This window comes from Carassius auratus, chromosome 32 (genome assembly GCF_003368295.1).
Source record: "Carassius auratus strain Wakin chromosome 32, ASM336829v1, whole genome shotgun sequence".
Lineage (NCBI taxonomy): Eukaryota > Metazoa > Chordata > Actinopteri > Cypriniformes > Cyprinidae > Carassius > Carassius auratus.
This window is the reverse complement of record NC_039274.1, coordinates 30,093,165-30,116,186: the sequence shown is the minus strand read 5'-3', so window position 1 is coordinate 30,116,186 and position 23,022 is coordinate 30,093,165. Positions and strand designations below refer to the sequence as shown.

The window sequence follows — 23,022 nt, the reverse complement described above, 5'->3', positions numbered from 1 at the left end:
CTTTTATTCAGCTTTTTTGACTTCCTCTCAGATAAACAAATTATGTATGCGTAGCATACTAAAAATCCTTGAATATATCTCTTTTCCTATTTATCCGTTGTTTTTATTCACCATATGTTCTCCTGATCTTTAATGTTTCCCATCAACAGCAGTTTACAGTTTGTCCAACTAGATTGTCTTTTCTGAACTCATCCAAAGTGCTGCCTAATCCAACAAATGCAAGATGCTTTGTGGGATTGACATGGGGAAGTCTTGGCCTAATGGTTAGAGTTTGGACTTGTAATCCAGTGGTTGTGAGTTCGAATCTCGGACCGGCAGGAATTGTAGGTGGGGGGAGTGAATGTACAGCACTGAGGAGCAAGGGCACACTGCTCCGAGTGTGTGTTCACAGTGTGTGTGTGTGTGTGCACTGTAGATGGGTTAAATGCAGAGCAAGAATTCAGAGTATGGGTCACCATACTTGGCTGTACTTTCACTTTCACTACAAGTCACTTTCACTTTCACTATGGATTGGCACACAGACATGTCCTTAAAATCTGATAAGAAACACTGAGTTACATTTGATAACTCTAGACTCTGTAAACAGCCGTCTCTGACTAGATTCTTTTATTTAGCCAGAAGACAGCCCTTATATGGGACGCAGAAAGCTTAGTGCTCTGTGCTTTATGATGTGATTGGTTTATTAGTCCTAGAACAGCTGCCATCACTTACAGTCTAGTGGCTACCTGGAATGAGAGAATATTATGTAGATGAAGTAGATGGAAACCACTCCAAAGTTTCAATATAGATTTTGCATCGTTTTCTGTTCAGTCTCACTATCAGTGTTATTGTAGTATTATTTAATGACTTATATTATTTGTTAATAAAATTAGCTTTTATACTTTTCATTTTAATTATAGATTCATTTTACCTCAGTTCATCCCCAAAATACATTTACCCACAATTTTCGCCATGTACATTTTTAACCTATTTCTAGTACTGAAGACAAAAAAAAAAGATGCACAATATGGTCAGTACTTTTTTGCTTAAGGCACAAGTCTCACTCTCTGTTGTTTTTGCCGTGTGCAGTGACCAGGTGTCACCCAGCTCCACGTTCTGTAAGGTGTACACACTCACCCCCACACTGAGCAGTAACCGAGAGAAGAGGGGTCTGGCTCTGGATGGACAGCTGAAACATGAAGACACCAACCTGGCCTCCAGTACCATGTAAGTGGCCTTCAGCTGACACCGTTCATCACATGCTGCTGCTTACGTGCTTTCAGAAAAAAAGGCAAAGCATTTTGAGCTTTAGTATATTAAGTGTTTTTAGTTCTTACAAAGTTAACCCAACCCGTGTGTCCATAAACCCTCAAACAAAACCAGCTGCTTTGCTTTTTGTAACCGCTCTGTGTATTCAGCATGTGTTTCCCTGTGCTTACAGAGTGAAGGATGTGTCCAACAAAGAGGTCCTGGGAATCTTGGTTTCCTACAGAGTTAAAGTCAAGCTGGTGGTGTCTCGTGGAGGGTGAGTATGTCCTTTGACACAGAAATACTTCAGACTTGTATATTTGTTCAGAACATCAGAGCACTGAATCTAAACACTTCCGTTTTGTTAGTGATGTGTCGGTGGAGCTGCCTTTTGTCTTGATGCACCCAAAGCCCTCCGAACAGCCCAACTCAAGACCGCAGTCAGGTAACCGCTCAAGTTTATGTCATTATACATTCATTTTATTTCATAGAATCTCATTAATGATCATTTTTAAACATATCTATGTATCGTCCCCTTGGAATTATAAGGTTCTATCTGCGTTCTGAGTAGTTTTGAGATATTGAGCTTTAAAGATTTTGTGTTCCATAGACTTTTTGTTTTTTCAAAAAAAAATCCCAAAATGTACACAACTTAAAATAAATCATCACATAATTTAAATAAATTGTCACAGAATAAGAAAATGTGAATAACTCAATTTTGACAAAAATGTCAGATAGAACCTTATAATTCCAAGGGGACGGTAAGTGTCTGATAACTGATAACTGATTTTTATTTATAACTTTTTCTGTTTTTGTTCACAATAAAACAATAGCAACAATTTAAACAATGTATTATTATTATTATACTATTTACCAATATTAGAAATACATACATTTATATCGTATATAAAAATATGCATGTTCCGCAGACTAGCACTGTCGATGCTAGCTTTAAACATAATTATATTAGTATGGTTCAATTTTGAATAATATATTATCATATCAACTTGATATTACTGAATTATTATGAGCATTTTTTTCGCATATGATGAGTTTTGATAACGTATGTGTAATTTTGATTTCACCTTGGAAATGATGTTTTGCGAGCATTTCCTTCCGCGCAGATTGCCTAATTCTTTTCTAATCCCTGTCGTCCACAGTTGTGCCGGAGTCAGATGTCCCGGTGGACACCAACCTCATAGAGTTTGAAACAAAGTGAGTTGGCTGTGTGTCTCGTTCACAGAATGAAACTCACGCGTGTTTGTCTGTTTGTGTAACATAACTCTTGTTTCTTTTTGTCTTCAGTAATTTCTCACAGGATGATGACTTTGTGTTTGAGGACTTTGCTAGGCTCAGGCTGAAGGGAATGAAAGATGAAGAGGACGATCACTTCTGCTAACGGCCCCTTCACACACACACACACACACACGACACCGTGTAAAGGTCGTAAGGAAGGGCGATAGGGGTGGGGTGTCAACCAGCCAGTACTCTCATACCTCTGCTCCACTGGACCCATCTGATAGAGTGGAGCACAGCCTCCTTTCTTTCCTTAACTCTTTATTTGTCTTTTGGCTCCCTTTCAGACCATTTTAGCATCTGTGAGGTGGTCTTTTAATTGTCCTCCTGTTTCTCTGGTCATATGAACCACTTCACTGGAACGCTTATATGTTGAATGAAACGACAGAGAGAGAAGGAAACAGAGGGAGAAACTGTTAGATGGGTAATCTAAACATCAGTGTATTGTTGGTGGGCAAAAGATCCATTGATTCAGGGGTGATTCTTTTTCTTTACCTTAATTGATTTTGTTTCCTTTTATTTCTTCTCATCAAATTCCCACTTATACATCAAGTGGGCATTAATAGCTATGTAATTATGATATATGTTCTATGTTATTTCATTGTACAGTACATACACTGTTAACAAACACCACAGGGAAATTGAGTTTGGTGTTAATTTTATTCCACTTTCCTAGACCCCGTAATCCAAGCCATCCATACTTGCTTAGCAGCTTTTATATTATAGTTATGTAAAATGTATACATATCCTACGAAAAAAAGTAGTAAAATTTTTCTGTGCACTTGTTGTGCACGCAATACTCAAATAATTAAGGACAAGGCATTTTTTTCAAAGGAAAAGTAGTTGGTAATATGCATCGGGACACAAACATCTGGTTTCTTATTGTCAATTTTAGCATTTATTTCACATGTTTAGTTGGAGAATATGTATACGCTGCTACAAGTCTTCAGTGTGAAATTAGCTTGTAGATAAAACAAGAGGACAGGGACAGGCTCTGTTTGTGCCACACACACACACAATGTAATTCCTCATTATTTGTGCCTGCCAAACTTAATTTGCCAAAATGTGATGATTTATAATGTTGCTTGTAAGTTAAGCTCAGATCGGTTGAAACTCACACGCTCATTCCATGTTTTAGTTCACAGAAAGTGTTGATGTAATCATTGTACTGCCAGAAATATTTTGATGATGGTTATTTTAAAATCGGATTTATAGCATGATCTCCAGGAAATATGATTTTTTTAAATCTCGTTCTCCCAGGATCAGCCCTTTCCTAAGACATTCTTCATAGTTTACTACTGAACAATGGCAAATCTATTTGTTACAATGTGTACAAGGAAGTAACATTTTGCAGTGGAGCTCCCATTGAAGGACAAAAAGCTATCTCTAAAATAAAGGATTGCTTTGTTTAAAACACCCATACAACCATGCCAATGTGCATACTTGCGTTAGATTTCAACTTTCATGCGGCCTTGAGTTGAAGATGAGGTCAAGTCTGTCTTGTTTTGTCCTTTTCTGATGTATAATTGCTCTATAATTATTTGATGTAAAGTTAGGAATCATAAAAAGCTAGCTGTGCAGGTAACTGTTCTATAGCAGCACACGATCCTAAAAATGAATTCTAGTACTTCATAATACAAGAATGCAACCGATCAAGGTCAGATGTGATGTATTTCCTAAGCTATTATTATAATACAAAATATCTGTTATTTTAAATTACAATTTTATTTGTATGAAAATAAACCTGATCATTTAACCAGAAATTTTATAGCAAAATAGTCTTATTAATATTCTACACGCATTACTTACCATTTGTACTGTCATAAATCTGACTGGCCAGTAAAAGTGAGTGAGTCACAAGGAGGATGTCGAGTTGGTGATTTTGAATTTTGGACTACTTTCCTCTCTAGACCAACAGTTGATTGATTCATTCAGTTTGGCACTGTCCAGGAAATGATTTGCATAATGTGCTGCAAGATAATTAAAATTTCATGCAGACTGACACACGTCTATATCTACTCATTCATTTATAATAGTTAAGCAGATAGATTTTTATATTTGACACCTCTCTTCACTGACGTGTCTAAAGCCATAATGTTGTAATGCTCTGATAAAAAATTCATTACATTCTTCATGATATTGCAAACAATGTTATGAATGTTGTTTATATATATATATATATATATATATATGTGTGTGTGTGTGTGTGTGTGTGTGTGTTTAATGAAGCACACAATGTTGAGTTTATGATGAACATGGCTTAACAAATCTGAAATATTTGCAGAAAAAAAAACGGCAATAGGTTCACTTATTAAGCAATGTTACTTTTAAACCAGCTGCAAATGCATGCTTTGACAAATATCTAATCATTCCAAGTGAAATGTTTAATATTAAATTATCCATTGTTTGCTACCTGCACATTTATTCACTTTGCTCTTTAGAAATGAGTGACAACGCCTTTTAACTCGCATTAGTGTGGCAGGGAAGTCCTTTCCATTAGAAAAGTTTATTTTATGTCCAAAACTGAGAGCTTTGTTTGAAAACTGCATGCCTTCTTGAGGTGACTATAGGGTTTGAGACAGTTGCAATGGCATGTCCTCGTAAAGCTTTTGTTATCTCAGTGTAGCTCTGTGTTTTGTTTACAGATTTAGTTTGCAGACCACATGTTCATGTTGGTATCAAGAACCCATTTAAGACTTTCTTGACCTTTTTAAAGAATCATTTTAAAGCTACTTCTCTATTTAAATTGATACTGAATAAATAAAGATACACTACCAGTCAAAAGTTTGGAAACATCTTCTCATTCCTACTAGTTAACACAAAATAATAGTAAAGTCATAAAGTCCTTAAATAAAATTATAGTATTATAGATTTAATAAAACTTTTTTTACTGTAATAAAATGGGAAAATGTTATTTAAAAAAATTTTTTTATATGTTTTTTGTTTTGTTCAACATTTTGGGGGACAAGAAACTTATTTATGGTCTAAAATTCCTGAATCTGCGCCTCTCTCTTAGTGTAAAGTACGAATACATAGAAATCAATAGCCTTTAAACTAATTTTTCATAGTGTTCTTCACCTATATATTAACCGGTTAACATTGCACGCTTCAACACAGCAACAACGCGAGGTGGTGACGTCAACCGAGCGGTGCACTCGTCGCGGGATTTGCGCGTCATTCAGGGGCGCTAAAATGGCTTCAGTGGCTTGGCTGCATGGCCCCAACATAACGCGCTTAACAGAAGGACTAGTGACTGTCCTGAAGGAAGATAGACCTGAATATCTACCTGCACTTCTAGCAAACTACCGTGAGCATGGAGTGGTTGGGACTCAGGTAGGATTGAGGTCGTTCCTGTCAACACTGCCAGCTCGCGATGCGAGGTAGCACGCGCGCTGCTTTGATTTAAATAGAAGCGTTCTTTGCGTGCAGTGTTTACAACGTGAACGTGAATGTGAATATGAATATGAATGCGGAACGTTATAATTATGATTTAATGACCTGTCTAATGACATCACATTAGTGTTTGTGTTTCATATGTAACGTTAGTCTTATACTAACATGCCCATGTTTCATTTGAAAGCACTCTGAGGAGATGTTCATCTGTTCTGTTTGTTAGTGACACTGGTTTGAATGGTTTTTCAGAGCACGGGAGCTGTGGGTGGTCTGGTGGGCATCAGTAATGCACGCCTCGGGTCCAGTAAGACCAGGTGAGCTGTGACAGTAACACTTGTCAATTTATTCATTTATTTTTTTACAATATCTTCCGAGCCCTATCATAGCATTTTTTGTTAAACATTTAAAGACATTTCTTGTTTGACCAAATCCTGTCGATGCTGTTTTTTTTAAATAAATAAATAAAATAACTCTTAATTTATTGTTTATTTGCACCCTTTCATCTGAGTTTTTTTATTGTCCTTTTCTAATCAAATCGCATTTTTGTGATTCAGTACTTTTCATGTTACTGCCACCTTGTGTTCAAACGTTTTGTTGGAACAAGTCAAGTCAATTTATATAGCGCTTTAAACAAAATACATTGCGTCAAAGCAACTGAACAGCATTCATTAGGAAAACAGTGTGTCAATAATGTAAAATTACAGTTAAAGGCAGTTCATCATTGAATTCAGTGACGTAATCTCTGTTCAGTTTAAATAGTGTCTGTGCATTAATTTGCAATCAAGTCAACAATATCGCTGTAAATCAGTTGACCCCAACTAAGCAAGCCAGAGGCGACAGCGGCAAGGAACCAAACCTCCATAGGTGACAGAATGAAACCAGGCTCAGTTGGGGGGCCAGTTCTCCTCTGACCAGACAAAACCCGCAGTTCAATTCCTGGCTGCAGCAAAGTCAAGTGTGGTCTTGTCCCGGTGGTCGTCTGAGACAAGGTCTTTACAGGGGATCGGTATCTGGGGCTCTAGTTGTCCTGGTCTCCGCTGTCTTTCAGGGCTGTAGAGGTCCTTTCTAGGTGCTGATCCACCATCTCGTCTGGATACGTACTGGATCTGGGTGACTGTAGTGACCCTCTGATCTAGATACTGACTTGATCTGGTGGCTACGGTGACCTCGGAATAAGAGAGAAACAGACTAATATTAGCGAAGATGCCATTCTTCTAATGATGTAGCAAGTACATGGGGTCTTATGGGAAGTGTTCCCGGTTCCAGTTTACCTAATTAATGCAGCCTAAAAATCCGTTAACGGATTTGGATATTAGAAGCATATTAGTGTGTTATGTGTAAGCCAGGTTAAAGAGATGGGACTTTAATCTAGATTTAATCAGCAAGAGCGTGTCTGCCTCCTGAACAATGTAGGTTATTGCAGAGTTTAGGTGTTAAATATAAAAAAAGGATCTGCCGCCCGAAGTTGATTTTGATATTCTAGGTATTATCAAATTGCAAGTTTTGAGAACACAGGAGACATGGAGGACTATAATGTAACAAAAGCTTTTTCAAACACTGAGGTGTTAAACCATTCAGGGCTTTATGAGTAGTAAGCAAGATTTTAAAATCTATACAATGTTTGATAGGGAGCAAGTGCAGTGTTGACAGAACCAGGCCAATATGGTCATACTTCCTGGTACTAGTAAGAACTCTAGCTGATGCGTTTTGGACTAGCTTTAGTTTGTTTACTAAGCGTACAGAACAACTACCCAATAAAGCATTACAATAATCTAACCTTGAGGTCATAAATGCATGGATAAACATTTCTGCATTTGACATTGAGCGCATAAGCCGTAATTTAGATATATTTTTGAGATGGAAAGATGCAGTTTTACAAATGCTAGAAATGTGGCTTTTTAAGGTAAGATTGCGATCAAATAGCACACCTAGGTTTCTAACTGATGACGAAGAATTGACAGAGCAACCATCAAGTCTAAGACTGTGTTCTAGGTTATTACATGCAGAATTTTTAGGTCCTATAATTAACACCTCTGTTTTTTCAGAATTTAGCAGTAAGTAATTACTCGTCATCCAGTTTTTTATTACGACTATGCATTCCATTAGTTTTTCAAATTGGTGTGTTTCACCGGGTCGTGAAGAAATATAGAGCTGAGTATCATCAGCATAACAGTGAAAGCTAACACCGTATTTCCTGATGATATCTCCCAAGGGTAACGTAAAGCATGAAGAGTAGCGGCCCTAGTACTGAGCCTTGAGGTACTCCATACTGCACTTGTGATCAATATGATACCAATTAATTCACTGCTACGAATTGATGGCGGTCATATAAGTACAATTTAAACCATGCTAATGCACTTACATTAATGCCAACAAAGTGTTCTAGTCTATGCAAAAGAATGTTGTGGTCCACAGTGTCAAACACATCACTAACATCCAATAACACTAATAGAGAGCTAGAGCCATGATCAGATGATAAGAGCAGGTCATTTTTAACTCTAAGAAGAGCAGTCTCAGTACTATGATATGGTCTAAATCCTGACTGGAAATCTTCACAGATACCATTTTTCTTTAAGAAGGAATATAATTGTAAGGATACTACATTTTCTAGTATCTTGGACAGAAAAGGGAGATTTGAGATCTGTCTATAATTAACTAGTTTTTTGGGGTCAACTTGTGTTTTTTTTTTTTTTTTTATGAGAGGCTTAATACAGCAAGCATTATAACAAGTTACATGTTGTCTTTTTTTCAGGATTAAAACAAAAGGTGGTACATTAATAGAATACAGAAAAAAATACAATACATATAAGTGCATATAATAATAATAATGTTAAACATAATAAAAAGATTAAACATTGATAAAGATTAAAAATAAAATAATAAATTATAAATACAAAATACAAGCATTAGACAGGAGATCATCTGAGACTAAAGGTAATTTATAAAGGAGTCATCTTTACTAAGTAAATAAATATAAATAAATACATTAATATTGTATCTAACTCTATCCAATCAATCGATAAATAGAATAGACCCACCACCCTACTTTTTTTTCTTTAACAATAATACATTAATTCAAAATTCATCACACTATGGAAAAACAGATCTGTCAGTGCTTCTGTTTCATCTCGACTTCATATGGACTTGATGACGTGTGTTTCAGGTTTGAGGGTCTCTGTCTCCTGTCCATGCTGGTGAAGGACAGTTCGAGTGAAGTCTTCCAGCAGCATTGCCTTTCATGGCTGCGAACACTGCAGCAGGTCATTCAGGTGAGAGATGTCTTCAAACATTTGCCTTCTATTCTCTTACCTGTATCCACTTAATAGGTCTTTCCTGATTTGATTCAGTCCTGCATGATTTAGTAATGTATCTACTGTTGTTCTCAAACTCACAGTCGCAGGCCCCTCTCCCCACCGTGCAGCTTGCTGTGAGTGTGCTGCAGGACTTGTTGCAGTACTCATCCCAGATGCCAGAGCTGGCCAGGGAGGTGGGACTCAACTCCATCCTGGGCATCCTGACCTCCCTGCTCAGTCTCAAATCTGAGGTAAAAATTTCACATTCAGCATAGATTTTAATCAGTTAAAATGTAGTCTTAAATCAAATTTATTTTGTATTTCTTGGTTTATGCCGAGCTTGTTTTCACATGGAAATATACAGTAACGTTCAAAAGATTGGGGTCAATACTTTTGTTATTTCTATTTAAAGAAATTAATGATCTTATTCCACAAAGAAGACATTTATATTCTGTTTCTTGAGCAACAAATAAGCATATTACAACTATTTCTGAAAGATCATGTGACACTGAAGACTGGAGGAATGGCTGCTGAATTTCCCCCAGAGGAATACATTGTACTGTACATTTCAAAATATAGTAAAAAAGAAAACATTCACTTAAATATTTCATAATATAATATTTTACTGTATTTCTGAGCAAATAAATGCAACATGCATTCAAATATCCAAACTTTTGAACTGTATGTTTATAAACTGAGAACAATTTAAATTGTTGTACCACAAAATGCATCAATAGTAGCCCTTTATGTCACAGTGCCACCTAGCTGCTATGAAAGGAATGATGGCGTGTATGCTTTACTACCCACGGGCCTGTGGATCTCTGAGGGTCAGTATAATCATTAATATGTTTTTGTTCAGTTACTTTGTATCTGAAAAAGCTAATCATGGTCTCTTACAGGAGAAGCTTGGAGCGTATTTCCTCTCTAAAATGGACTCTGATAATCCTAAAGTTCAAGAGGTTTGTTACATCTGTTTGTGGAATTAGTAGTTGACTGCTCAAAACAAATAAATCAAAACTTCTGCATCCTGATTTTAATTTTTTGGTATTGGTAGGTGGCTTGTGAAAGTTTTGGCCGATTGCCGTGTCTCGGTGGGGTGTTGGAGCGAGGGGGAGGAGGGCGCAGGGCTGAGGGCTGGACCAATCAGCTGCACTGCCTTCTAGCATCAGCCAGTAGCATGCTGGGACAGTTATACCAAGGTGCAGAAACAGGTATGTGGGGTGTTCTGAGTCTTTGTGTCGTATTGAGGAAAAACCTTTTGTGTTAAATGCATGTTTTTTTTTTGTTGTCGCTGTTTCAGAAGGACCAGTGCAGTATGAGGGTCCTGGTGTTGAACTGCCTTTCCCTCCCCTGGATGATGTAGATCCACTTCTGATCCTTCAGCTCCATCATCGTTACAAGGCCATTTGTCTGGCTATTAAGCACACTCTTAGGTAGTGCTGATGTTGTGTGGCTAAATGCATGCTATTAGTTGAGTTTAGTTAGTCTTAAATGAAGATCTTTGAGATATTGGTCCATATTAGTGAGACATGTTTCCCTCAAATAGTGCTGATCCTGCGTCTTCAGTTCGTCTACCTGTTCAGCATGTTCTCAAATTGGTGTGTCAAGCTCTAGCAGTCAACACAAAGAGCATCGTAAGGCTTTAACTCTCTCTTTGTATGCTGAATTTTGAAATTAAAGATTCACAGTTCATGATATTATTCACTGAACTTGCTTAACATTGACGTGGACGCTAACTGAAGGGTGTGTTTCAGAGTCCAACAGGAGAGGGCTGTCTGAAGCTGTTGGTTTTACCCTCTATACACAACGACACGCTAGAGCTTCTCTCTGCTCTCATCAAAGCGTAAGCAGACACACACACACACTCAACTGAATAAATGGGGACATTCCATAGCCTTCTATTGGTTTTAAATATAGCTATTACTAGATACTGTAGCTTTTTGGATTTTTAACAATGTTAAACAAATTTAGCTTGCTAATTAGACTCAATCTATGCATGTGACACTCTTAGTAACACATTGGAAGAGTTCCAGCAATGCAGTTGAATATGTAATATTATATTAATTGCATAACTCCTTGATTTTTGATTAATGATTTGTGTCAGTGGTTGCTGGCTAAATGTACAGAAGTAGCGGGTGTAATGTGTTTTTTGTTTTGGTCCAGTGTTGGTGGTGGACTGGTCCAGTATAGCAGTGTGCTCACACGGCTTCTCTCACAGTCTCTGTCTGCGTGGACACCTCTGCCTGAGGCTAGTCTGGGCCAGCAAAGAGCGTACAGGTATTACAGAAACACCATTCATGAAAATAAACGTGTTTGCTCCTTGTATTAACATTCATCTTGGGTAACTTGATTACCATTTTTACTGTTTATTAACATTTTTTAAAATGCTTTTCCTTTGAACAATTGTAATCCCATTTCACTGAAGACATCAACATGTAGAAACACTGACATATTGAATGAAGCACGAAGTATGTTCACTCACTGTTATTTTAGTCAGGTGTCCAGCTTTGACGATATGATGTTCTGTTTTTCCTACAGTGCAGTGCGAGTGACCGTGTACCGTACCATTGAACTGTGGGTAAGAGTAGGAGGTGCCTCTCTGCTTCAGGGAAGCCCCACCCACACAGAGTTACTGTTCACTCATTTGATGGGTGACATCACGCCAGCATCAGAAGCTGTCAGGGTAGGTCTTTGTTAGGGTCTTTGTAATACAAACATCATAGGATATTAAATTAGAGATGAGGCTTTCTTGTGAAGATGGAAGTATAGTTGAATGCTTACATTCCACCAGGATGCACTAAATTTATCAATTGACAATAACATTTTAAATTCAAATAAATGGTCTTTTGAACTACTAATAATAAGAGGGTGTTGGAGCATCAAATCATCATATTAGAAAGATTGCTGATGCATCATGTGACACTGAAGACTGGAGTAATGGCTGCTGAAAATTCGGATTTGCTATCATAGGAACAAATTGCATTTCAAAATATATTACAATTGAAAAGGTATTTGTAAAAGATTACAAACTTCATCTCGGGAAGGAGGAGGTGGGAACCGGCGGACAATCAGAATGAAACTTTCATAATAAAATAAACACAAAACAGCGTGACAGCCCCTTGCAGACAACTGCCGCGCACAAACACAAACCAAAACCCAGGCCTGGGGCCCGTTCTTCGTACGTCGCTAACTCCGTTAGCTGGATTTGAATGTTGACGATTTGGCGTGATCTTGGTTCTTCGAAGCTCATCCCGGAGCTGCTGTCATAGCAACAGGTCCGTCAGCTTAAACCTGCTCGGGAGCAGGCTTATTTAATGTAAACAGGATTAGATCGCTTCTTTTCAACCAGAACTGATACTCAAAATATGTCTGCTACCACCGCTACTTTATTACAAGAGTATCGTACTGATCCAGGGACAATAATTGAAAATAATAATAATTATTAAAAAAAAAATTTCAATAATATAAAAATGCTGTGTAGTCCATAACAGCCTACTATAGACAGACAGTTTTACTCACTGACATATTTATTTGTCATAAAAGTATTACTTCATAATTGATGCTGTCACGCAACAAATCTGTCCAAATATAGAATAGATAATTTCTACATTGAAATAAAAATGTAAAGACTGCACAACTATTATAAATTGCGAATCTAAATAATTGGGAATCATGAAAATTTTTTGAATAAAATAAAAACATGTATCTATTATCTGTTTCATGTATCTATTATAATATTTATGTAGTTTGTTTGCTTGGCTGTTTCCTTATAAAAGTCCAGAAATTGTAAATTATATGATGTCATTTCATTGCCGTCTAGCCACCTGCTTGCCACCTGCCAATCGCTGCACTGCTGATCATGGTTTCGAATATCGATACATATCCCCTTTTAAGCCAACACATGAACGTGCAATTATCTCCGATAACTCAATCCAGCGATACTAATCATACACAATAGGTGTGTTCGAAAAACCCAATTAGCCGGATCAGGATTAGCACATCTTGGATGTGTCATTTGATCTCGGATGTAATAAGCGACGTACGAAGAATGGGCCCAGGTCCCCTCTCATCCCTCACTGTTGTCGCTCCTCTTTTGTATCCTTCCGATTTCCTTTGTGGGAGTTGAGACCGGTGAGTATAGCAGGTGTCACTCATTTCCAATCACTCCACCGGCCTCGCTCCATTCCCACGGCTCTCGACCCCACCCGACTCGTCACAGTATTTTAAAATTGTTATAATATTTTACATTTACTATGTTTTTACAGTATTTTTGATCAAATAAATGCAGCCTTGGTCAGCATGTGAAACGGACCCCAAATGTATCACAGTCATGTTTGGGTATTGTTGTTAAAGAAGATTAATACATTAAATTGTAGCACTGCTTGAAGTATTTCTATTTCTTTCTCCAATGGTCCTTTCTGTTGCTGTCTAGCTCCGGTCCGGACAACAGTCACAGTCTATGAATGACCTGATTGGTTCTGCTGGCAAGTCAGGCCCTCGTCGAACGAAAGGATTGGTAATGGGAGATGGAATATCACTACAGAGGAAAGGAGATGTGCTAGCCAATCAAGACACATGTGTCGCTGCTCTTCGGGGTGAGTGCTCAGTGACGACCAATGAAGTTTCAGCTTTAGTAGCAGAAATAAACATTATTTACTGATGAAGAACGAATTCTTTACAGCATTAAGACAGATCATTTTGACCAGTGGAACTTTGTTGAAAGAAGATCTGCATAAGGTTTGTTCAAATAAAGTTTGTTCATGTTTCTGTTTTGATTCTTTTTTTATGGAAAGTCGTTTCATGTTTTTCTTCTAAACACTCTTTCCCTTGTTAGAGGATCCAAGACCTGGTGGTGCCTCTGTGTGTGCGTCTGCAGCAGCAGTCTCGCTGTGTGCTGGATGTCGGTGCTGTCAGTGGTCAGTATGGCAGCCCTACTCCTCGTCGAGAGCTCTACCGACTCTTACTGGCACTTGTGCTGGTGCCCTCTTCCCGCTGGCCGCCTCCTCTCTCCTGCGCTGTGTCTGTCTTCAGCCACGGCCGGAGAGATCACAACATCATGGTAAGTGAACATTCTTGATTTTAAATCCTAAGGGTTAAAAACGTTAATCTTGCCGTCTTTGGAAAACCCTGTCCATTGAATCTCATTATTAGAGTGTAACATGTCTAGATGGAATATTTATATATCTGATCTTTAGTCAGATTCTGTGCAAATTTTGTATTGACTTCCTGGTAAATGATGGAAGCTTTGTGTGTTGTTTTGTTGTTGTTGTTGTTTTATCAAAGGTAGTTTGGTAATGACCCCAAAAAGTCTTTGTGCAGTTAAGTGACTAAAAATATCTAAGCTTTTCTAAGAATTGTCTTGGCCACACCAACACAAAGTGTGTTAGACCTATATATGTTTCGTATTTTGAAACCTAACAAATGTTTTTTACAAAAAAGAAATACCATTTTATTTAGTAATAATAATGCAAAAACATCTAAATGTTATCCACTAGAGGGAGTCTTGCTCTAGTGGTCTCACTTGTATGCTGATTTACAGTATTTCTCAGCTAGATTCTTACATATTGCAGAAATCGGCATGAATGCATTTCAGTTTAATCACAAAATACTGTGTGGAATTGTTTTTTTTATGCAAATTTGGAAAATGCACAAAATACCTATGAAATTGACTATCCAATGTAGGCATCCCCATAGGCCGAAATCTATCTGGAGTCTGGACCTATTCTGAATGTAAACAAAACATTTAGATGTGTTCAAACCGAGGCAAGTGGCATAAACAAGGCTTGAACTGCACAAACCACTTAAACTACAGAAGAGACAGCTGCGTGGTGATTCTGCTTGCCACATCCTGTGTGGAAAGGGCCTTTAAGTCAAAATTATCGGCCTACTTGTCGTCGTTCCACTTCATCTCTAATATGTTATTTATATTTAATTTGACCCTTGATGAAACAATGAAATGAAAACATTGTTTATTTTTATTTTTTTTTAGCATTCTGTTAATTTTTTTTTTTTATCTCACACAGAATATTACATTTATTTATAATAATATAGTGTCATATAATTTAGCTAATATGAAAAAATAAAGCAGTTATTGCTCATAAATTCCCCATAAATTATTTGTTAGTCATAATGTAATACAGTAAAATAAAAAAAATTCTGTAAACTTAAAGTGAATATGTGAATTATTTTAGTTATCTAAAACATCCCCATGTAAGTTGGTAGAGAGATTGCACACTACTACACATGTGTGTGACTGTAAATGTCTCAGAGTTTTGTTACTGTTCTGTGTCCAACTGCACATCGTCCACTATTCCACCACTTAATCAAACCACTCTCCTTTTAAACATGATGCTTTATTTCACATGTTATTGTGTATGCATACAGCTTAGCGGGAAGATTGCAGATAGGCATTTCTCTTATGTAAATGATTTAGAAAAAGTTCAGTCGATTCATACTTTATATCATCACCACAATATGTACTGTAATATCTCCCAGGCCTACATGCAATTATGCTTTATACCCATTTGACAAGCTAGTTGGTTAAAAAAAGCAACCGATTAACTATAAAAATTCATTAACTGTCCAACTGCTCTTTTATTATTTTGTTAACTGAAGGCAAATCTGAATAATGCACTATTTTAACTTGAATCAACAAGTACAGTTGACCATGACATTTTCACCTTATCTTATTCCAGAAAAGTCACTCATCCTGTGCTGAATGTAGATGTACAGCTGTAGCTCACGTGTGTGAATGCTGGGGGTTGGGAGGAGGGTGCATGACTAAACTTGTTGATGCACTAGTTAATGGAGAGGTTGACTGGTACTAAATATTTTATGTATTTTGAAAATACTAATGTTTAAATACAAATAATTTTTTGCACCAAAGGCTTTAAAATAGAAAATAGTGTTTTGTATTTCAAATACGCATTTTAAATGCATGTGTCTGAAATACTGCCCATCCCTTACATATTGTTGTGACTACAGGTGCTATTAAAAGCAGAAGTGCTGCAACGTTGAGTATATGTATGTTGTAATAAGAGGCAGTTGAAGTCTGTGTCAACACTCAACTGGCTATTTCAGTGATTTTCCAAAAGGTTTAACTTGCCTAATGCATTAAATAATGTTATCATGAACCAGTCTATGGTTTTACCGCATGTATTATTATAATAGGTAAATTTATAAATATGATATTGTTCAACCATGATACATTAATGTTATTTAATATAGCTGGAAGTTTTGAATGTTAATATATGTAGACAGTCGTCAACATCATCATCTTGATAACATCATACGTAAAGCAATTCATGTCAATGAATTTAACCGTACTCTAAGTGTTGCCAGTATTTCATATGGGATCTCAGACAACCTAAAATAGATGCTGTTATGTTATGATATTTTCATACTGTGAAATCAGGTACCAAAATCATACTCATTTATACGTTCCACTTTAAACAATTTAATGGCACCCAACCTGTCTGAATGTGCAAACATAAAATATCAGTATACAATGATTTAGATACACAGACATTTTTTGACATTTGCCTTCTCTTAAGTGGCTGTCATTCTGGGTGGTGTAGTGGCTATTTGCTTCTAATGATGCAGGAGACCGTAACTGGAGACACTGTTTCATGTTTCCAAAGGTTTAAATAAAAGAGCAATAAATAAAATAGATAAAAAAAGCATTACGCCTGGCAAATGGGTTCTTTTATTGTCTCAAAACTAAATTTAGCCTAATTTAACACTAGAATAGAAAATGGCAAGTGAGCATGGCCCTGGCATAGAGTTGTATCTGTCTCTGGTTCATCACACAGCTCAGATCAGATTTCTCCATACAGCTAAAAAAGGAAGCCTTAATTTATTCAACCTCATGCCACAACAAACTGATTTTATTTACTTTATTCTGCAGGACAAAAAAGGTATTTTTAAAAATATCCCAGTTTGTGTGTGTCCATACAAAGAAAGTCAGTAGGATCCAGTGTTGTTTGGAGAATTAAATTTTTTAGTCGGAATATCCCTTTGAGCGTATCGATCACTCTGTACAACAATGGTGATAGTGATACTGTTGGCACTTCCTGATTTTAAATTTTATTGTTTTGTTTCTCCGTGTTTCCCTACAGGTATCGTCATTCTGTGCTGAGGCTCTGACTATATGCAACACCCTTATTCATCCTCGTACACCTTCAATCTCTCTCCCTCTCACACCTCTGACTCTCAAATCTGCCCCTGTCCTTGCCTCTGGCCAAAACCACTCACTGTCCATCCCTAACCTCCTTGGTGGACCACCTTTCCCGTCCAGGCATCCCATGGGCTTAGGTCCTGCTACCCTGCTTGGTTCTTTGGAGAACCATCTACCTATGGCTCCTCCGGTTCTTCCGACTCCTGCAGGCACTACGGCCACCCCAGGTGACTTGCTGCTCTCTACAGCTCAACCCAGTGAACTGGCAGGTCTCGGAGCCCCTGAAGGTCAACGACAAGTTTTTGTCCGCTACGAAAAAGAGGAGCCGGAAGATGTAGAGATCTCTTTGGAGAGTGATTCAGATGATAGCGTGGTCATCATGCCAGCGGGTATGATGATGGAGACGCAAGATGGAGCGGCAAATGCACTGTCGTTGTCCCAGCCAGCAGTTCCTACCCCTATAGTGGGTGAGGTTGGATCGGTTGACACTTTGCTGCCTAATGATCTGCAAACTACCATTCCCCACCAGATTCTGCCAGCTAACGCTAATAACATTAACTCTTTCCCTGGACCAAGCCTGACATCCCAGCTCGTCTCTCTGGTGCCTCCTCTGAACTCAACTACAGCTTCACTCTCAGCATCACCTGCCGGACTTGCAGACTCGCTGACAGGTGGTCCACAACTTCAGCAGATGTTGATGCAAACTTCTCCAGGTGGGCAGCCACCTACGTTGGGCTTGTCTTTACAGATTCAGCTTCAGAACCAGATTGCTCAGACCAGCCGTCAGCTCCAGCAGCAACCCCCAGCAAATGAGGTGGACCAGACCGTAATTAACATCAACAGCTCAGATGATGATGAAGAAGAGGAGCTGGAGGAGGATGAATTAGGAGAGGAGGAAGAGGAAGAGGAGGGCCTAGAGGAAGAGGAGGAGGAAGAGGAAGGCAGCGACTTAATGGATGAAGAGTACTATGAGGGAGAGGAATTTGAAGAATATGAAGAGGAGGATGATGAGGAAGAAAGTGAGGAGATCCAGCCATTGGAGGGAGACAACAGCAGTGGGATGATGGGCGAGGAGGATGCAGAGGTCATGATTGAGGCGGAGGACCAGCAAGGGATGGAAATGTTCTGCATGGAAAGAGAACGACAAGTAGAACCAGGGATCGAGGAGATGGAGGGTGTGAGGAGTGTCTATGCAGAAGACCGGATCAAGGACAAGGGGACCGTGGAGGAAATTGAGAACATTGGAGCGGTTGAGAGAAACGAACCTGTGGTTGGCAAGGAACAAATAGAGAGTCTTGTAATCAGTGGAGAGACTGAAGGCCATGAAGAGGACACCACTGTGGAGGCAGTTGAACCTGAAGTGAAAACATGTGAGCAGGAAGTTGCAAAACCAGAAGATCCCCCAGATAATGATCGGCCGTCACAACAGGACCAGGAATTGACTGTTGAAGTTCAAAAGCAAGAACCAGAATTACAGCCCGAAGACGCAACCAATCAGAGCGCACCATCCACGTCCGAGCAAGAGGCGCAGCAGAGTGTAGCTGTGACCGAAGAGGAAGAGGTAAAGAAAGAGACTGGTGAACAGGTAGAAGATTCAGACGCAAAGGGAACAAAAAGGAAAATGGAAGATCGCGAGGAAGGAGAATCTTCTGAACAAGGCACTGAAAAGAAAAAGGTAACGGAGATTTCCTTTTCTAATGGCTCATCTCCACTGAACAGTATGGTACACTACAGTTCAGTACAGTACGATTCTGTACAAGTTACCCTGATCAGGCTTGCTTTTTCCACTGCCAATAGTACCCTTGCTTGTTTGGCGTGGTGTATGACAGAAAATACTGATCGACAATGATCCGCGACAATAAGCCCAAATTTTTTTCTGTTTAAATGAATAATACTAGCCATTATAAAAGTAGAAGTACAAATTATAAGAGGCACATATAATAGGAAATAAAGACAAAAGCAAACAGTTCAGTCAAACGTATGCTACAAAGTCAGCACTGTTTTACAGTGAAGTTCAAATTATGTACATAAAGTTAAACATAACTTTGTGCTCAGCCAAAACGATATGATCAGGAACAAATTAAAGATTTATGAGACCACGAATGCTTGTTAAATATAGCCAACCCAAGACAAGTTGTATCATGTTTTATCACTACAGAGACCAGCGGCAAATGTCAGAAGAACTGGCTGAGCTAAGGCTGCCCACATCGGACACATGAGCACTGAGTGCTCGGTGATCGCCTGGAGCGCTAAAATCAGCATAGCAAATTTTCAAATAAGCGCTATCTTTACAAATAAACCACGGATTTGAGTTTTTAACCATTACATTCTTGTCTGAAAAACTTTTAAAAATAAATTTCATGACACAATTGTATTTAGAAAATTATGCAGGTTTTTGGGGCAATAACATTTCACAAGTCCACAAGAACAGCATATTGAGAAACTACTATTGTCTGTGAAAATATAAAATTTTGAAATACACAGTTATATATTTTTTATTGTAATTGCGGAATCCGATGTAAATCAGCCCAACACTCAGAGCAGAGTTGAACGAGTGAAGGAGAAGCTTTACCCTTTGGAACACACAAAAGTGACGATTCTAGTCAACCAATCAATTTTCTGCGGTGAGTTTAGCGCCACCTTTTTGGTACCCAACGGAAGGGGTAAAACCCTGTACTGTACTGTGTAGCGAACCGCTCAGTGGAAACAAGCCATCAGGTCCAGTGTGAATGCATCACCCTTAGCAACACAGGCTTGGGTTGATTAATAATTATGCATTTAGTATGTTATGTATTTGTGTATGCAATCTATTTACTATAAAAAATCGATAACCAGCAAACTGTTGATAACTAGGGCTGTCACTTTTGTGAAAAAATCTTTTTCGATTTTTAAGACAAAAGTGTTCATTGAATCGATTGCAAAATTGATTTTCCATGTCTAAAAAAAAAAGAAAAGGAAAAAAAAAAGACGTTTCCTTTTTCAACGTCAAATAACGGACGAACGTAAAGAGAGCGCTGGAAACGCACAAGTCAGCAATGTCTTATTATTGGCATGAAGTTTTGTGCAGAATAACAAACCACAAAAGGAGTGCAACATTCTCAAAAAAATATATATGCATAGGGGACGGCTACCATAACAAAAGAAAAACATCACTGTAGGCTTTAACTCGGCTGCATTTATGATTTAGACATTTCAAAAATCTCCAAGATTATTTTAAATAATGATTCAATCCATTTCAAACAACTGTTCCAAAAAAATTTAACTTTAAATGGACTTGAGAAAAGGCCATGTGTCCAGAGCAGAGCGTTTTTTATTCAATATATGTCCAGCTGTTGAGAAGACGCGCTCCGACCGCACTGATGTCCCAGGGTGGGGGTATTACTGCCAATTTTCCACCACATAAGCCGTTCGCTTTCAGCTTGCATCGGTCGTTTTCATAACTCAGAATCTTCTGTAACTAGATGCGCGAATGAGGCGAATTTGCATCTACCACGCAGCAACACCTCCAGACACACTTAAACGCATCTTTACATTGACTTAACATTGAAATAATTCGCGCCAGACGTTGTATTTGCGTTTGGTGTGAACGCAGCATAAGAGGTCGCTTTCGACTACACTGGGTCTTATAGGCATGTAAAATTGCTGGTATTTTCTATCTAGCCTTCGCAATGCATACTGCACTTTCGGAATTCTTTATTTTCTTTTTCTGTTTGTTTGTGAGTTTTGTTACATCTATATTTTTTTAATTGTTTAATTTGAAAATGAATGGTGTATATATTTGGTTAAAATCGATTCCCTATTTTCATTTTCGAAACGTTTTTTGGTTGGTCCGATCGATTTGTGCAATCAATTTTCGAGCTAAAAGTGACAGCCCTATTGATAACTCACTGACAAGTTATTTTGCTTTGGCTACTGTAGGTAATTCTAGTGGTGACCACAACCATGAATGTCACTTCTGCAGGCTGTGACAAACTCTGCGATAACTGCCTTTTTTTCCATTTTAAGTTTTTAGTAACTTTCAGGAGGGTGTACTCATTTTAGCTAGTTTTTGCTGTGCACTGTATTAGAATGGTTTCTGACCATGAAGAACTGAGTAATGGCTGCTGAAAAGGGCAGCATTGCACTGGAATACATTACGTCATGAAATGTTTAAATAGAATACAGAGATTTTATGGTGACATTTCACAGTATTATTGTATTTTTGATCAAATATATTAGTAAGCATAAGAGACGTATTTTTAAAAACATTGGGAAAAAAAATATTACGGATCCCAAACTTTTGCTTGGTAATGTTTAATTTGTTTACCGCAGTACCCTTTCATGCACTGAGAAACCCTAATGTTGTGTTTTCAGAAATGCTGCATAGGCCAGCTACCTTAGTAATGACATTGTTAAATGTCAGCCTTTCCAAGTAACTGTATTTTCTTGAATATTAATGATTGTTAGCACCATGGTTTTGCAAAAGTGCACATGGAGTTTTTTTTATGTCTTGTAATGTCTTCAGTGTGCAGTGTTTACTTGTTAAGTACTTGACTTGTATGGTTTACTCTGGTAATGGCATGTAAACAATTTTTGTAGCTTATTCAGAGCATTTCTCTCCGGCACATTCTCTCTAACTTACTCTCTCTTCTTGCTCAATCTCTTTTCTAGATGGATGAGGCAATGGCTTGCATGCTTGCTGACTTTGTTGACTGTCCACCAGATGATGACGATCACGGTTCCTCACAATCCCAGTCTTAACACGACCAAACTTCTCTTTCACTCAGTTGTCACATTAAAAGAGCTTTCCAATTGATAGTGAGATCTCGTAAGGACCCTCATGGTCATATTTGACTGATACTGTTGCCTCAAACTCTGCAGTAGTTGCACTAGAACAGCTCCGGATTGGTTTCTTTGATGAAAGAATTTTAGGTTGTCAGGTTAAAAAAAAAAACTTCAATACCATTGATAATGTTAAAGACTGCAAAAAGTTCATACGTTGAAAAAAAAAAAAATGTTTGGTGGTCATGATTGAAAATTTTCTTTTTCAGGCAGCTTAATACAAGTATGATGATACTGCTATCGCTAGTATTCAAAAGTGCTTTTATCAGTTGAACAATGAGTCGTGTTTTGTGTCCTCTTTTTTTTTTGTAACATCATTTGTACATGTAACACTTATTCTTGGAATTGTTAAAATAAAATCATGCAATAAAGTGGAGCTGTTATGGCACTTTTTTTCATTTATTCTGTAGAAATGTTTTAGGTGAAGTAGATTATAACCACAATTTGAATGAAATGAACATATTGTAATGGGGAACTGATATTGAGTGTTCTCCAAGTACAGTGCTCCGTGAATATTAACAAGACACAAATATCAGAAGTCCGAGATCATCATTTGTTTGATGGTTATGTGTTACCAAAGTGTTTCTCTGTACTTTCTCTTAGGGAAAATGCATTAGCTAAGCCTATAAAGTTGATATACATCACTGTCTTTGATGCTTATTTTTTAGTCCATATATTTAACTTTGTGGCTTCTCTGTAAGCTAGTACTGCACTAACCACTTCCTTGAAGCGAATAGCAAAGAAAAAATGAATAAACAAATGAGGAGGTTGAAATATCAGCCAATAGAGGATCATGACAAGAGGTGGGAGAGGAAA

The 23,022-nt window shown here is 37.9% G+C and overlaps 2 protein-coding genes across 3 annotated transcripts in view; both read left to right on the top strand.

The window, feature by feature from the left end:
* Positions 1-4,525, top strand: part of LOC113052073 (arrestin red cell) — a 34,997-nt gene extending 30,472 nt beyond the window's left edge. Inside the window, exons 11-15 of the mRNA XM_026216363.1 lie at positions 1,069-1,206; positions 1,421-1,504; positions 1,596-1,672; positions 2,388-2,442; positions 2,533-4,525. Of these exons, the coding sequence (XP_026072148.1) occupies positions 1,069-1,206; positions 1,421-1,504; positions 1,596-1,672; positions 2,388-2,442; positions 2,533-2,626 (448 nt within the window). The 3' untranslated portion in view covers positions 2,627-4,525. The remainder of the gene's footprint in view (positions 1-1,068; positions 1,207-1,420; positions 1,505-1,595; positions 1,673-2,387; positions 2,443-2,532) is intronic.
* A 1,117-nt stretch (positions 4,526-5,642) lies between these two features.
* On the top strand, positions 5,643-22,594 carry LOC113052071 (proline-, glutamic acid- and leucine-rich protein 1-like). 2 transcript variants are annotated; one of them, XM_026216361.1, is made up of 17 exons: positions 5,643-5,856; positions 6,166-6,230; positions 9,080-9,185; positions 9,311-9,460; positions 9,965-10,036; positions 10,109-10,168; positions 10,264-10,408; positions 10,510-10,642; positions 10,756-10,843; positions 10,964-11,052; positions 11,373-11,486; positions 11,748-11,892; positions 13,642-13,804; positions 13,891-13,946; positions 14,044-14,268; positions 17,327-19,060; positions 22,036-22,594. In XM_026216361.1, exons 1-17 carry the CDS (start codon positions 5,716-5,718, stop codon positions 22,123-22,125), a joined length of 3,576 nt encoding a protein of 1,191 aa, XP_026072146.1. In that variant the 5' UTR covers positions 5,643-5,715; the 3' UTR covers positions 22,126-22,594. The 2 variants fall into 2 exon arrangements, with proteins under 2 accessions (XP_026072146.1, XP_026072145.1); XM_026216360.1 differs by having other exon boundaries at positions 5,644-5,856; positions 10,264-10,420.
* The last annotated feature ends 428 nt before the right edge of the window (positions 22,595-23,022 follow it).

Coding starts and splice junctions, on each gene's coding strand:
- LOC113052071 (XM_026216360.1), top strand. CDS start 5,716: ATGGCTTCAGTGGCTTGGCTGCATGGCCCCAACATAACGCGCTTAACA. Junction 11,053..11,372: donor CTCTCTGCTCTCATCAAAGC/GTAAGCAGACAC, acceptor GTTTTGGTCCAG/TGTTGGTGGTGGACTGGTCC. Junction 13,805..13,890: donor ATGTGTCGCTGCTCTTCGGG/GTGAGTGCTCAG, acceptor AATTCTTTACAG/CATTAAGACAGATCATTTTG.